Source organism: Aricia agestis, chromosome 4 (genome assembly GCF_905147365.1).
Source record: "Aricia agestis chromosome 4, ilAriAges1.1, whole genome shotgun sequence".
NCBI classification, from domain to species: Eukaryota; Metazoa; Arthropoda; class Insecta; order Lepidoptera; family Lycaenidae; genus Aricia; species Aricia agestis.
The window spans coordinates 3839497-3855084 of record NC_056409.1 but is presented as its reverse complement, the minus strand read 5'-3'; the positions used below and the strand labels follow the sequence as shown (position 1 = coordinate 3855084).

The 15588-nt window shown below is 41.4% G+C and overlaps 2 protein-coding genes across 2 annotated transcripts in view; one reads left to right on the top strand and one right to left on the bottom strand.

The window, feature by feature from the left end:
• LOC121726493 (dynein axonemal heavy chain 1-like) overlaps window positions 1–6522 on the top strand; it is an 84181-nt gene extending 77659 nt beyond the window's left edge. The window contains exons 78-87 of the mRNA XM_042113878.1: window positions 93–217; window positions 659–823; window positions 1513–1665; window positions 2305–2440; window positions 2635–2767; window positions 3055–3150; window positions 3387–3517; window positions 4055–4236; window positions 4792–4921; window positions 6222–6522. Of these exons, the coding sequence (XP_041969812.1) occupies window positions 93–217; window positions 659–823; window positions 1513–1665; window positions 2305–2440; window positions 2635–2767; window positions 3055–3150; window positions 3387–3517; window positions 4055–4236; window positions 4792–4921; window positions 6222–6436 (1466 nt within the window). The 3' untranslated portion in view covers window positions 6437–6522. The remainder of the gene's footprint in view (window positions 1–92; window positions 218–658; window positions 824–1512; window positions 1666–2304; window positions 2441–2634; window positions 2768–3054; window positions 3151–3386; window positions 3518–4054; window positions 4237–4791; window positions 4922–6221) is intronic.
• A 7698-nt stretch (window positions 6523–14220) lies between these two features.
• The window catches only part of LOC121726497 (helicostatins), a 58801-nt gene continuing 57433 nt past the window's right edge, over window positions 14221–15588 (bottom strand). Inside the window, exon 5 of the mRNA XM_042113881.1 lies at window positions 14221–14853. Within this exon, the coding sequence (XP_041969815.1) occupies window positions 14745–14853 (109 nt within the window). The 3' untranslated portion in view covers window positions 14221–14744. The remainder of the gene's footprint in view (window positions 14854–15588) is intronic.

Here is a 15588-nt window from a genome sequence, read left to right as displayed (position 1 = left end):
TCTAACAAAAGAGAAATGATGTTGTTAGAGCAGGACGCGGCATTCTCGTATGAATGTTTGAGCCTCAAAACGGTTTGGTGTTACGGCCCCAGGCTACAAGATGACGGTGGAGGGTCCGCGCGGCGTGAAGGCGAATCTGCTGAAGGCGTACACCAACCACGTACCCGACTTCGCCGACTACTTCCACTCGGATGACACGAAAGTGCCAGCATTCAAGGTTGATTAATTTTCTTCTGTGTACGTTTGGGACGGTAACTTAAGATGAGGAGATAATAATTACATCTGTGGTCGCTTTTTCGACAACTCGAGTTTCCGAACCTTAGCTTGACTATATTTTACCACAGTCCCAGGTGTGTTAATTTCATAAAGTTAATATACCTAGCGGAATAGAGAAACCAAGACCTGAGCAAGAGAGATGTCACTATCAGTAACAATTTAATCTCATAGAATTCATATTCAATCATGCTTGTGTAAGTGTATACGTACACATATTTTTCACACAGATGAAAACCAATTTTGGTTTCGTTTGACAGCTCGAGATTGTTGCTCTATTCCGCTAGGTATATTAACTTTATGGTTAATTTATTGTCCATTCGTTTAGTTACCCTAGAAATTTCAGTCATATTAAAAGCTTTTTAGTCCAATATCTCGTAACTAGTGGCTGCTGTTCTCGCTGTGCCTGTTCCACGGCACGGTGGTGGAGCGGCGCAAGTTCGGTCCGCTGGGGTTCAACATCCCGTACGAGTTCACGGACGGCGACCTGCGCATCTGTCTCTCGCAGCTGCACATGTTCCTAGCTGAGCACGATGAGGTGCCGCTCAAGGTACGACCTGATGTATTTAATACTGTCTGACAAGTAACATGATACAATAGCGCTAAGTCAAGTCAAGAAACTCTATAAATTGAGAAACACCAATTAAAAACCCATTTTCCAGTCAATATCTGGTGACTGCCACTGTTTCGGTGTAAACTACAAAGTATTGTGCCGACATGTTGTATATTTTATATTAAGTTATATAGTTAACAGTTTATTGGAACGAAGTTCCTTATCGCGCGTTGCGAAAGGGGGCTAGACGGAAAAAGTTGTAACGACACATTTTTATAAGTTTCTGCCTAGGTGGCATTTTTTAAGAATAAACAGCGACATCTACCGGATATTACAATTCCACAAAAGTGACGTTAGTATTCCTGGGCGTCAACTAGATGGCATTTTTTTATAACTTCGTTCCATCCGGGTGTTCCTTGACACCTCTCTAGTTTTTTTGTCACTCATGGTTGCATAATCTAGGATTCTAGGCCATCTTGCACTCGGCACCATTCCCAATTTGTACAAGAATTTATAAACATCTAACTTTATATAAATAGTCATCTTTTTGTAATTACTGATTCACTTCGCTTTAAGCTCACAATATTGTAACTCATCAACAATAAACGGTCACGGTAAATCAGTCTTTGAATAATTCCTATACTTACATCCACATTGAGAGGTAAAGTATTTTTCGTCGTGTGTAGATGCTGACATACACGGCGGGCCACATCAACTACGGCGGGCGCGTGACGGACGATTGGGACCGGCGCTGCCTGCTGGTGCTGCTGGCGGACCACTACTGCGCCGCCGCGCTCGCCGACACGCACCGCTTCCACGACGCCGCCGCCTACAGACAGGTAAGGCTTCTTGCAGATGAACGGCACGTGTCGTTGGCACGCGTCGCCGGCAGTCGGCGGCACTCGAAGGCAGTCGACAGCACGTGTTGGCGGCAGTCGACGGCAGCCGTCGACAGTTTATGACGCTTGCAGGGGGCTTACCACGACTATTCCTAAAACTATAATGTTTACAGAACACTTTGTTGTAAAATTACAATAACATTACCGATACTTTATCACGTAAAAATAGCGATCAACAATCCACTAGCAATAATCGCGCGATCGATTGCTGGGTGTCATGAATGTCACAAACAATGGTGTCATGTATAGTGATCGATTGCAATCGTATTGTTTTGGCTGATACGTGATACGGAATTGCGATTTTGGAGCAATTATCGCGCAATAATTGCTATCACAATGCTCTCGCAAGATACGTGATACGGAGGCCGTACTCACTTTAGTTCTTTAGTCAACATAGGTAACTCATTTCTGGAGAACGAACTAGCGATAAATGCCTTAGTGCTAGGTGAGTTGCAGTTGATTCGTTGAAATGCTCGATGTTAGAAGTTTTTACAAAAAAAATTACACTGTCACTACCCATTGGTGCCCACAGGCCACAAGTATTAGCAACACGGTCTGACCATATTATTTGTACTGCAGCAACCAGCCTCCACGACGTTGGAGCAGTACCTGTCGTACATCCGCGGTCTGCCGCTGAACGACGAGCCCGCCATGTTCGGCCTGCACGCCAACGCCGACATCAGCTACGCCATGGCCGAGACTGCCGCCTGCATCGGTAACTTTAATTTAAAGCTGCCAAGTAAGGAAGAAAGGCATAAATGCGAAAGAGTCATGTTTCAGCCCAACCTGTACCTGAACACTACGGCCTAACAGAAAACCCAAGAAGCACTAATTACTTTATTTATTTACCGTTTATTTCAGTCTATATGAATAGTATTCGCAGTCATATAACCTTACCCAATGTTACAGCGACGCTCCGCAGCACGCAGCCGCGCGAGGCAAGTTCTGGCGGTCAGTCGGCGGAAGAGACGACGCGCGCCGCCGCCGCCGACATACTGCACCAGCTGCCGCAGCCGCTTGACCTCCAACACATCGCAAAAGTGTTAGCACCGCCTCGTTTTTAATAAATGATCAGCGGACAAAAGAGGACTGTTACGCCTCTAGTACACCGACGCTGTGAACTGCGAAACAGCGGCAAACCGAACGCGAAAAATCTGCGAAACAGAAACAGAGCGAGATGCAATAAGCCATTGTCGTGTGGCGGATGAGACAGTGAATCGGTTGGCCGCTGTTTCGCAGTTCGCAGCGTCGGTGTGTGTAGTAGAGGTGTTATAGCACATCATGGAGAAACAGAACATGAGTGATCTTGTCTTGTATGACTGTTGGCAGGTATCCGGTGTCGTACAAGGAGTCGCTGAACACGGTGCTGGCGCAGGAGGCAAGCCGCTACAACCGCCTGCTCGATGTCATCGACACATCACTCAGGTTACACTTACCTCACATAACCATTTATTTATTGTTCCCTCTACTGGCATTGTAGGTTGGTAAATAATATCCAAAACGCCCCTATCTCTCGTCAATATAGTATGTCTTGATTAAAATATATTATCTCAATAGTTTCAGCAAACGCGTCGCGTCTTCGTTACAGCTACGTTTCTAATAGCTTAGTTAGCTACAATAGGTTCCCTTTAGTTTTGTGTAACTAAGCCGTTGTGGTGCAGGGAGCTGCAGCGTGCGCTGACGGGTCTGGTGGTGATGTCGGAGGCGCTGGAGGGCGTGGCCTTGAGCCTCGCGCGACACGCTGTGCCCGACATGTGGGCCGCCCGCGCCTACCCCTCGCTCAAGCCGCTTGGTGAGTACCGCAGCTGGTACGTGTTGTAGGGAGCTGCAGCGTGCGCTGACGGGTCTGGTGGTGATGTCGGAGGCGCTGGAGGGCGTGGCATTGAGCCTCGCGCGACACGTCGTGAGAACTACTTGTTACGAGCTTTACTTAAAGACAGAGATGATAGAAGCTGCTGATTTTGCTTCTTTACGGAAAAGCTGTAGAGCGGATTATGACAAAATCTAACACATGGGCTTTTATCCCAAAAAATGTACCCCACAAAACAAAAATTAATTTACCCGGGTAAGGGCTGGGACACAAAAACATGATACGACTTCGTGTCGTATCACGACGCGACGTCAATTCACGATGCGACGTCGTGTCGTGGGAATCCACGACACGCATCGTAAAAAACTACGACGCGACATCGTGACGTGCCACAATATACGGCACGACGTCGCGTCGTAGAAACGTGGTACGACACGACGTCGTATCGTGTTTATGTGTCCCGGCTCTAAAACTGAAGAGAAGAGTTAATATCACAAAATATGTTTCTATCCCCTTCAGGTGCGTGGGTAAAAGACCTGCGTCGTCGCGTGCAGTTCCTGCGGTCGTGGTCGGCGTCGGGTCCGCCCCCCGTGTTCTGGATGTCGGGGCTGTTCTTCCCGCAGGCGTTCCTTACCGCCGCGCTGCAGAACTACGCGCGCAAACACGTGCTCGCTATAGACACCATCAGCTACGCCTTCGAGGTACTTAAATCCTGTGCTAATTTCTTTTAACGAAGGTCATTTTGTCCTTTTAAAGATACTGCTAAAAGATTGTAAACTATTTTCGCCTTTATTTCACATTTATATTATTTTATTATTATTTTATAGAGTCACAAAATATCTTCAAGGTAGTTTGACAGAACTGTCTAGGAAACTTACGCAACATAGTGCTAAGCGTATAATCGCCAATCTCAATTTTTCGACCAAACCCATTCGACCGATTACGGCTAACATTGAATTATCAAATTCAACGTTAGCTGTGATCGGTCGAATGGGCTTGACTTAACGCAACCAAATTACTTAGGTCCGCCATATGCCTAGGAATCAACTTCTCTGATAGATTCATTAACTATACAAAAATTATCAAAAATTAGCGGTACTACGAGACCCTATATCGCGCATGGCCCGACACGCACTTGACTGGTTCTTTTACTTCTATATCCTGCCGTCTATCATATCTATAGCTCCTGTACGGTCCCTATTCTGTAATTAGGTAATTCGACATAAGAAATTCATAACATGTGTTTGTTTGTACAGCCACTTGCGTCGCCGCCGGCTCGGAGGCCGGAGGACAGCGTGTGCGTGAGCGGACTGTACCTGGAGGGCGCGCGGTGGAACGTCATCGACATGGTGCTCGAAGAGAGCCGACCCAAGGAGCTGCATACAGGTAATGTATGATTTTGCTTACACCTGTTTAAATGTACCTACACATAAATACATTGCGTCTATTAATGCGTACGGACAATGGCGGGGCAAGACCTAAATTTTATGTGGACAAGATATATCTTGCGAGGCCCCCTGATGAATGACGCTAGAGGAGCTACGCTTTATACGTGGGAGAGCCATGCTTCGGCACGAATGGGCCGGCTCGACCGGAGAAATACCACGTTCTCACAGAAAACCAGCGTGAAACAGCGCTTGCGCTGTGTTTCGCCGAGTGTGTAAGTTTACCGGAGGCCCAATCCCCCACCCTCCTCTATTCCCTTTCCCTCCCATCCCTATCCTCCCCTATTACCCTATTCCCTCTTAAAAGGCCGGCAACGCACCTGCAGCTCTTCTGATCCTGCGAGTGTCTATGGGCGACGAAAGTTGCTTTCCATCAGGTGACCCGTTTGCTCGTTTGCCCCCTTATTTCATTAAAAAAAAGGACGGATTTGTTGAAAGAAATAATTTTTTGATACCTACTCAAAGTTTTATTTAAAAAAAAAAAAATTTATGAATATTTGAGTATTACAACTCGTAAAGCCTTAAGAAAAAGCTCCTGGTCCAACAGGCGCGAGGCCTCTTAGACTACGAGGCCGTGGGCGGTCGCCCACACCGCCCACGCCTTTCGCCGCCTCTGCGTACGGATAGTCTAGAAAAAAAAAATCTTTTATCATCTATACACACGCACTTGTATACACGTTTGAATGTACTGAAATGTGCGCTCGAACGAGTACGTCGTCGTATTGTACGCACCGTGTACAGTGTACACACGCACTCATAAAACACACGCGTTGCATTGTAGTAGTAGATGTACGCTCTTAAAGGTACAAGTTGGAAGCCGGCTACATGAAGCGGCAGCAGTTGACGTGTCGTCGTGAGACTACTGGTTTCTATGTATTTCTATGAATAAGTGTCGCTAGCTTCGTGTGGCTAGCTGCGGAGGGTGTTTCATAGAAACACACAGAAACCAGTGTGTCGCGACGAGTGACGACGTGTTGTTGAGCAGTTGTCGCGTGTCGCTCCGTTCCAACTTCCTATTAAAGGTACAAGTGGCCGGGACACATAAACACGATACGACGTCGTGTTGTACCACGTTTCACGATCATCGAACACGTCGCGTCGTAGTTTTTTACGATGCTCGTCGTGGATTCCCACGACACGACATCGCATCGTGAAACGACGCCGCGTCGTGGTACGACACGTATCGTGTTTTTGTGTCCCGGCCCTAAGTACACACTCCTTAACCTCTTCGTGTGTGACAGAGATGGCGATAATCCACATGCGGCCGGAGCAGGATCACCGCGCGGCGGCGGGCGCGTACGTGTGCCCGGTGTACCGCACGCTGGCGCGCGCGGGCGTGCTCGCCACCACCGGCCACTCCACCAACTACGTGCTGGCGGTGGAGCTCGCCACGCGCAAGCCGCCGCCGCACTGGGTCAAGCGCGGCGTTGCGCTCTTCTGTGCGCTAGATTATTAGTATTTTTAAATGCAATGTATATTTTACATGTTTCAGTATGTAATAAAGCAGTGTGCGTTATCTAGGATGGAAATAAATGTTTTGTTAATAAAATTTGCTTGTAATTTATAGATTAGATACCTAATCACACCCTAGGTGAGTCGCACAAGGTGTAATTTCTTCATACGGATGGGTTGTCGTCACGTTGCTATGTCCACACTATGCAATTTCATCTTCAATTTTTGTCATATCATCTTTTTATTCAACTTTCGTTTGGCATATTCAATAATTGAATGCGTCAAAATCCACCCGCGTTGGAAAGAATAGTGTCATAGCGTCGCGGGCATGCCTCACGTGCGATGTTAACTGCGCTTGATGAACAAAAAAGGCGCAGTGTGGACAAAGCTTTTGATTGATGTAGGTACGCATGCTAGTTTAAGTATTGTTACTACTTAGTACTTACAAGCGAAAATTTATTACAAGCGATAATTTAATTTTATTTGCTAGCTATTTGACCGAGCCTTGCTCGGTATTCGATAATACACGAATAAAATGTCATTTTCTAAAAATAATTCCTAGCTAGATCGATTTATCGCCCCCGAAATCCCTTACATACTAAACGAGCTTCTGCCCGCGGCTTCGCTCGCGTTAAGAAGTATTATTATATACAAACTTTCATCCAATATTTTAACCCTTTGGGGTAGAATTGATCAAAATCCTTTCTTAGCGGATGCCTACGTCATAACAGCTACCTGCATGCCAAATTTCAGCCCGATCCGTCCAGTGGTTTGGGCTGTGCGTTGATAGATCACTATGTCAGTCAGTCACCATTGAGTTTTATATATTAAAGATTTCATGAAAATCGTTGGAGCCGATTCCGAGATTCCAATTATAAATATATATACAAGAATTGCTCGTTTAAAGATATAAGATTGAGTGTAATGCTACATAGGTAATTACAGAGGCATTGATTCATAGGCAGATGACGAAGTAGCTACAATATAGATTTGACACAATTGGACCAAAAAGGTCACCGTATTTTAGTCAGTCCCTTGGAATCAATTTCTCAACGGCACATAATATTGATATGGTATAAAAAACTGAGCTAAAAATATTATGCTAAAAGCTACGAATAATAAAAACTAAGGAATCGTAACTCCCATACTATTACCGTTTTAAATTTGGTTCCTTTTGATCTGTCATGTAACGTCAGCTTAGTACCGCTCAAGGTTACCTAAATATAGAAAATGTATTGAAATGTGTACCTGGTACACTTTTTTGACAAGTATTGTGGAGCATGTTTTTGGCGGAGTACTACTTTTCCTTAGTTTTTATTATTCGTAGGCTAAAAGATATGCGGTGTTTTGGCCGGTGGTGGCACTTGACGGACGTTGTTCTTAGAGTCCAGTAGCTCTACCATGAGTTTAAAGCTATAGTATTTATCGATACTCGGTACCGACTACGTAAATATTTAGTATGGCAAATTTTACAGCGCCTCTAGCGGTTACTTGCGGAACTAAAATCGCCATACTAAATATTTACGTAGTCGGTATCGAGTATCGATAAATACTATAGCTTTATGCTCATGGTAGAGCTACACATCCTGAGGATGCTCCGGTGTTGGGGCGAAACGCGCGTCGAGTATTTCAACTTGCATGGTGGTGAGAGGCCTTGCATGAATTTGCTAACATTATTGCTCGTATTTTGGTGGTGCTTGCACGTTCTTGCATGCGAGTGTACGCATAGGCAGTGTGGGAATCTCTCACTCATTTATTTACATGTAAATGTTTATTTCGCGGAATATTGCTAAAAATAATAACACACAAAATTTTAAGCTATGGATTTCCACAAAGTAACACCTGATTCTATTAACAAGCTAAAAATATTAAAGGCTCTGCCTACATGAAGGTCCGTATTATCTTGCGGTAGTAACACCCCAGCGTTTGAGCTCAGGGTTAACTTAACTAAACTAGTTAGTATACATTACATTACGGCGGGCGGCGGATCGGGGGCCGGGGTGGCGGGTCGGGCAAAGTTTCTCATATTTTTTCACGTTAAACGAATTACGAAGAAGTGAGCAGTAAACTATTTACGGCGAGTTTTTAATTTTATTTTATCCCCGGCGCGGCGGAGACCAAAAACGTGGAAGTTATAATATTTGAGTTTGATATTGGGGTGAGTTAGGAAAGTATGCCGGCGGCATGTCGTTCGGGCGAAACGCTTATTTCTGAAAGTATTGCGATCTCAGAGGTATTGTGTTTTGAGATTCTTAAAATAGCTTCCGTGCGTGAGCTCCGAGGAATCGGGGGCAATGGAATGGGCGAGTGCGGTACCGCTTCCGATAGTAATAATATTTTAAGGAGGTAGGTATCCTCTAATATTTTCTTATTGGAAGTAGATACTCCGAAAACCGCGCGTTTACTGTGATTATACCACGCGTATTGGTAAACTGAAATAATATTTTTCTTGTTAAAATTTATATGAAATGAACTTTTCGTAGAAAATGTTATGCAGTTATGTCGTATACTTCAATGCATATTGCATAAAGCGTTCTATTTTGTAAAGTGTCCATGCAGCGGACGGCTAATTAAATATCACAATCTAAACAAAAGAGCGCAGTTATGCCAAAGTCCATTGTAAAGCTAATTTGTACGAGAATTAATAAAATATATTTGATGCAAACTTCTTCTTGGAAAAATTTAAAATTATCTTTTATGAGGGCTACTGATTCAAAAAATTAAACATCGTCCTTCTCTCTTCACACCTACGCCCGTCTTTCTTAAGCCAACTGAAAAAGGACGACGCGGAATCATCGCCAAGTTAGTGTTACATGAATAAAAGACGAACTATAATGATTATGAAAAAAGTATTTTGAGCTTTAGATTTTATCAATGCCTTTTTAGATATTAAAAATATTAAAGAAAAGACAGCAAACTTCGAAGATCCAAGCAAAAATGTGTCTAAAACAAGGTTTTTTGTAAAAAAGAAACTATCGAAATTATTTTCACTGATGTTTGTTTTTGTTGATGATGAACTAATACCTAGGTACTTTGTTTTCGTACGAAATCAAAACTTTAGCTTGCCTCTTATATTTTATTAGTAAAAAATATTCAATAAAAAAAAAATAGTTACATCGTTCGCATTCTTCTAGTTTCAACTGAAGTATTATTAACTGACTGTCGTGAGTCGACTGCAGTTTTATGGCAGTATTTTTCATAAAAAATCTTTATTAAACAGGCGTACGACGTGATTCTCTATTGTTTTGCTACTATTTTTTTTAAATAAGTAGGCAAACGAGCAAACGGGTCACCTAATGAAAGCAACTACCGTCGCCCATGGACACATATAATCTTAAGAGTTGTAGGTGCGTTGTCGCCTGCCGGCCTTTTAAGAGCCCATATGACCCTAACTTGACTACATACTTTAACCTAGATCTTAAAATCTGTAAGGTCTAGAAAACAGATTTTTTGACACAAGTAACTTCAGTTCATAAAGATTAAATGCTCAAGACGAAAACACGATTACTCTAAAAATGCTCGATAGTTTCTTTTTTACAAAAAACCTTGTTTTAGACACATTTTTGCTTGGATCTTCGAAGTTTGCTGTCTTTTCTTTAATATTTTTTAATATCTAAAAAGGTATTGATAAAACCTAAATTTGCTTAAAACACTTTTTTCATAATCATTATAGTTCGTCTTTTATTCAAGTAAAACTAACTCGGCGATGATTCCGCGCCGTCCTTTTTCACCTGGCATATGAAAGACGGGCGTGAGTGTGAAGAGAGAAGGACGATGTTTGATTTTTAGAGTCAGGTGAGCTCTTAATAGTTATTTTATGAAACCACGCTGCAATGTCTCTGTCTTCCCAATTCTGGCAATCTAAAGAGAGGATCATAATGTTGTTCAATATTATTTACTGTAGCTTTATTATTTTCGGATAAGCGATAAGATCCTGAGTGACATTCGCGCAGTAAATTGGTCAAATCAAAGTTTTCGTACGACGATAGGACCGTAGGACGGTAAGACGAAGGTATATTATGAAGGTGAGTGTTATGACATATTATTATGACACGACCTGCAGGTGACCGATAACACGTAAACGACTGATACGAGAGAGCTCGAATAACAAAACGTATTTTGTATACTCTTATTTTTTCTGTAACAAAAGCGAACAACACAGCTTTGCAAACGGCAAAGCTGTGTTGTTAGCTTTGAGGAATGTAACGTTAGATTTAAATAATATTTTTTGTCCACCTGTGTAAAATGTAGTCAAGAAATTATGTTTTGATGCGTAAACTTCTAGGGTTATAATTAACCGGGACACCATGACGGCGTAATCGGATGATCATCCGCCGCTACCACTAAAGCGCATACAGGTCTAATAGAGAGTTACTCACGGACTACGGTCTCTGCTTGCTTGCGCTCTACATTTCAATTTTTAATAAGTACATGGTTGCCCCATTTCAAATTAACAACAGTAAGGGACACTTTTTACAAAAATCGTTTTATTAAATTTAAACTTCCTAACCTACTAGGTCCCTTATCCCTACCGAATACAAAAAACACAGCATAACTCACTTAGAAGTAGATTTATTTAAGCATCAGGAGTCAAGACCGAGTAAGTGCACTATCCAGTACTGAACTATATTATGTTTATGCTCTCTCCTGTAAAATTTCGTTGTTGGCCCTTATTAGGTTTTGAAATGGGGCAGCCGCACATTTTGTTGGTAGCGGGAAATTGTTGCGCCGTCATGGTGTCCCGGGGAAATATAGTTGGTACCTATTAAAATCTCGACACTGAAAACCTCTTTTAATAATTATTCGTCTTAAATATTGCCACACATGTTTTTACCACACCACACATTCCCACCACTGTATCTCCTGTGTCGCCAGGATCGACAGCGGTATTCAACCACGAAAACCCTTTGATATGATCTCAGGGAGCCCGAGGGACATGCTAAACTGTCTAGGGACCCGCAACGAAATTAATCAGAAGAAAATAGGAGGAGTAGGAAGATTCCAGTTTCCCTCCCCATAAAAGCCACACATGTTGCCTCTTAAAGCATTATTAACATCATTAGGTACCCTCATCTCACCAGGAGTGGAATAAGCCAAATGTGCAAATGGCTCTTCCTCTACCTTGTGACAATTTTCTTGTTTAATGTCTGTAAGTAATGTAATTTACGTTATTATCTGTCATAATTAGGGTTCCGTAGCCAAAGGGTAAAAACGGGACCCTATTACTGAGACTTCGATGTCTGTCCGTCTGTCTCCAGGCTGTAACTCAAGAACCGCTATAGCTGGACATTTGAAATTTTCACAGATTGTGTATATCTGTTACCGCTACAACAGTAAATACTAAAAATAAAATTAATATTTAAGGGATGCTCCCATGGGCGTACCGACGGGGAGGGGGGGGGGGGGGGGGGCAGCTGCCCTCCCCTGGATCATGTTGACGTCCCTACTAAGTATATTATCTAGTACTTTTATCATTAAGAAAAGGAATTTTTGCCATTTGTTTGCAACACAATATTTTTACAACAAAAAATTATTAATTTTTTATTCTTTATAAACGCCTAGCTTTTGAAAAATCTGATTTGCCCCTCCCCTGGCCCAGAACCTGGGTACGCCCATGGATGCTCCCATACAACAAACGTGTTTTTTTTGGCCTTTTTTGCACTATATCAATAATGGCAACAGGTAGGTACTTGATTTTTTCTCAAAGTCTTTAGTTATATGTGTTCTTTAATATTTAATAATAATATTAAAATAAAATAAAAATTAAGGGGGGCTCCCATACAAAACCACAATTTTTGGCCTTATTTTTCTCTATAATGGTACGGAACCCTTCGTGGGCGAGTCCACTCGCACTTCGCCTTTTGGACTGCAGTCGTGTAAAACTTTTCGTGTAAGCGGAAATTTTCACATCTATTGAATTTAAATAGTATCCCTATTATATGTTCGAAAGTAGACATATCTGATTTTTGTATTTAAAATTATTTTCACATATAGGTAGTAAATAATTTTAAAATTGTTCTTAATTTTAGGTGATTTTGAAATGCTTTAATTTTATACTTACCTACTCTAAATCTAATTATTATTTGTTCTAAATTTTAATTCCTAGGATATAGAAACCTACTCGTTTAGATTATTAGTAGGATTGATGATTCTGATATACGTATATTCTGATAGTGGGCTAACATTATTTTAAAAACATTTCCGGCAAGTTGTTGTCATTTGAAGTTCAAACATTTCCTCGAGTAGACAGTGAATTTGGTAACATACAAATTCACTTAGTTCACTTAGCACGCGTCACGCAGATTTGTGATAATGTGCCGAGTGGGACGAGTGGGATAAGTGGGACGAGTAGGACAAGTGGGACGAGTAGAGCGGATAGGACGAGCTGTCACACGCGTGAAGCGCTGCGATGGCTGAAAAATAATGTACTCTTTGATGCCATAATAACGTCGTTATGTTGTGCCACATTTGTACACGGAGGAGTCTATTGCAGGGATTCCCAAACATATTTCACGGTGCCCAGATTATAAATATTATGCCCCTGTGATATAAGTATTTCAAGCATAAAAATATTTTCATAGGAAGTGTCATGACGTATTCATTGTTTAATTTGAGTTTCGTTTATTATTAATTTGTGTTAAAGTGCTTGTATTATTTCTCCACTAAATTCTATTTAAAATATAATTCCGGCTTCGATGTTTTATTAAAGTAAGAAACACGTAGTACCTTACACCGTACACGTACCTACAAAAAAAGTTACCAGTCACCCTATGTTTCGAGACTAGATAATGGTAAATAGTCTGTGTTTAAATAAGTAGGTATTGCAACTCTATCGTAGAATTATTATGATAATCGTAAAAGGGGAAATAAAAACAAAGAATGTTGCAATCTTCTATGATTTGTATAATTTAATCTGTATACTTAACGGTTACATTCAAAACCTTATCAAGTCTTCGAAGAAAGTACTGTGCGTTATTCACATAACTACGAAACATCGGTGGGGGCTTTGGCACTTGACAGCTTTTGTTATAAACAAATGGAGAACGGCGGGGCTAAAAAGGTCACATTTAGCAATTTCTCTCAATCAATTCAGCAAATGAATTGTCAAAACTGTCAAACTGACAAATGTCAAATCAGTACAAAAAAACCATAAATGAATTGAAAGCAGAGTTGCATTTTGCGATTTTAGAAAAATGATCATGTTATGATTCATATCATGATTCTTCAAAGCGACCATTTTAGCCCCGCAGTAGGTGGGTACTTTTGGTATAAATGAATAGAATAGTGTAAAACGATGTAAGTAAATATGTTGTTATAGAAACTCGATAAATAAATATGAACTTTCAAGCAAGTATACAGGGTGTAACAAAACTGAGTGATAATACTTTAGGGTGTGTACGTGTTGCTCGCAGAGAGTTTACTGTGAAAGTAGCAGCGCTGGAAGGCCAATATTTTTTTCACTTTTGTATGAAAATACTCGTGACGCTCGGGCGCTTGCCCATACAAAAGTGAAAAAAATGGTCTTTCAGTGCTGCTACTTTCATAGTGAACTCTCTACTAGGAACACAACTAAAGTATTATCACTTAGTTTTGTTACTACCTGCATATAGATGATAGAACTTTTCTTTCAGCTAGAAGCTACGTGTTGCAAAGCTCGAAAAGCTGAATCGATGTTTCGTAAAATGATCAGAAATACAGCTTCGTAGTTCTATGAATAGACGATTGATAAACGTACTCTATCTTACTTAATTAAATATACATAAATTTAAATATTTCAACAATAATTTACACTTTTTAAATTTATTACAACAATGAATGAAAATACTATTTTATTTTAGGCAAGAGGGCATTAATTACAAGATTTAACCGTTGAAAAAAGTTACTTTATTACAGTTTGCGTTAACTAACAAAATATCTATTTTAATTAAAAGGCTTTTTCTTTTGTTTTGCTCGTATGAGTTCCTCTGTTATGGCTAATACTTAGTCGTAACTATAAAATTGTGTCTTCCGCCATTTTGATCTAAACACAACGAAATATCAAATCAATGAACGAAATGTTATCACATATTCAAGGAATTACGTTCGCTAGCTTACAATTAATTGATATCTAAAGTGAAAACTCACGAGGAACGAGTTTAAATAAGAAATAACATCGAAATGAAAAATACCGCTACAGTTTAATTAACTTGAAATTGTTTCTCAAAATGTTATTTTGTCGTTTCTATTTCTTATCCTTCGGCTTTAGGGCTACGTTAAAAAAATCCTCGTCGAAAAAAAAACATATTCCCCGCGAGTGATCGTGTCGTGTGCGTTTAAACGTCGAGGTCGTCGTCGTCGGCGGGTGACCGCTTGCCGAGGCCGAAGCTGAACCGGTGCAGGTCGCGCTGCCGCTTGCCCAGGCCGAAGTTGAACTTGCTGTACCTGGAAACGCCGCCGCATGTTATACTTTGCACGTTGGGCGATGTCATTGAAGCGTCGTAATTGTGCAGCTGTCAGTAGCGGCATTGGGGGGGCAACCGCTCATGGCGCCGGACAAACAGGGGCGCTAAAGGCAAACAAAAGGGGCGCCAAATTTTTTCAGCACTATCAACACCCTGGGCGCAGAAAAATCTCGCCCAGGGCGCTGGTAGCGCTAAAACCGGCCCTGACAGCTGTCTACATTATGCGTCATGAAAACCTTACGCGCAATTGACACTGATCTAAGCAATTCTAGACCAATGTGCCCTTTGTACTTTAATAGTCAGTTTGTTGGCTAAAAGTATAGAGTCAGTATATGTAGAGCAAGTGTCTAAACTTTTATTATTTCAAATTATAGCTTGAGTTTGATTTTAATAGAACTATTATTAAGGACTCGCACGTCACCTATCGAGCAATAGAGGGCTATTGCCCGATAGGTGACGTGCGAGTCCTCATTTGAAGGGAAATATACGAAATTCTACCTCTCTACTCCCTTTATCAATTTTATTTTCACACGATAATTTTGGCAAACTAAGGAAGTTTGCTGAACAGGAAAATGCTCAAGCATTAAGATGACGCCGCGTTAAAATAAAAAACGTGTTGGATATGTTTTAGATTGCTTGTTTTCCATGAGAGGCCGGGCCGGCCTCTCATAGAAAACAAGAAATGGAAAGAGCGTAAGGGACAAAATGGTTTTTG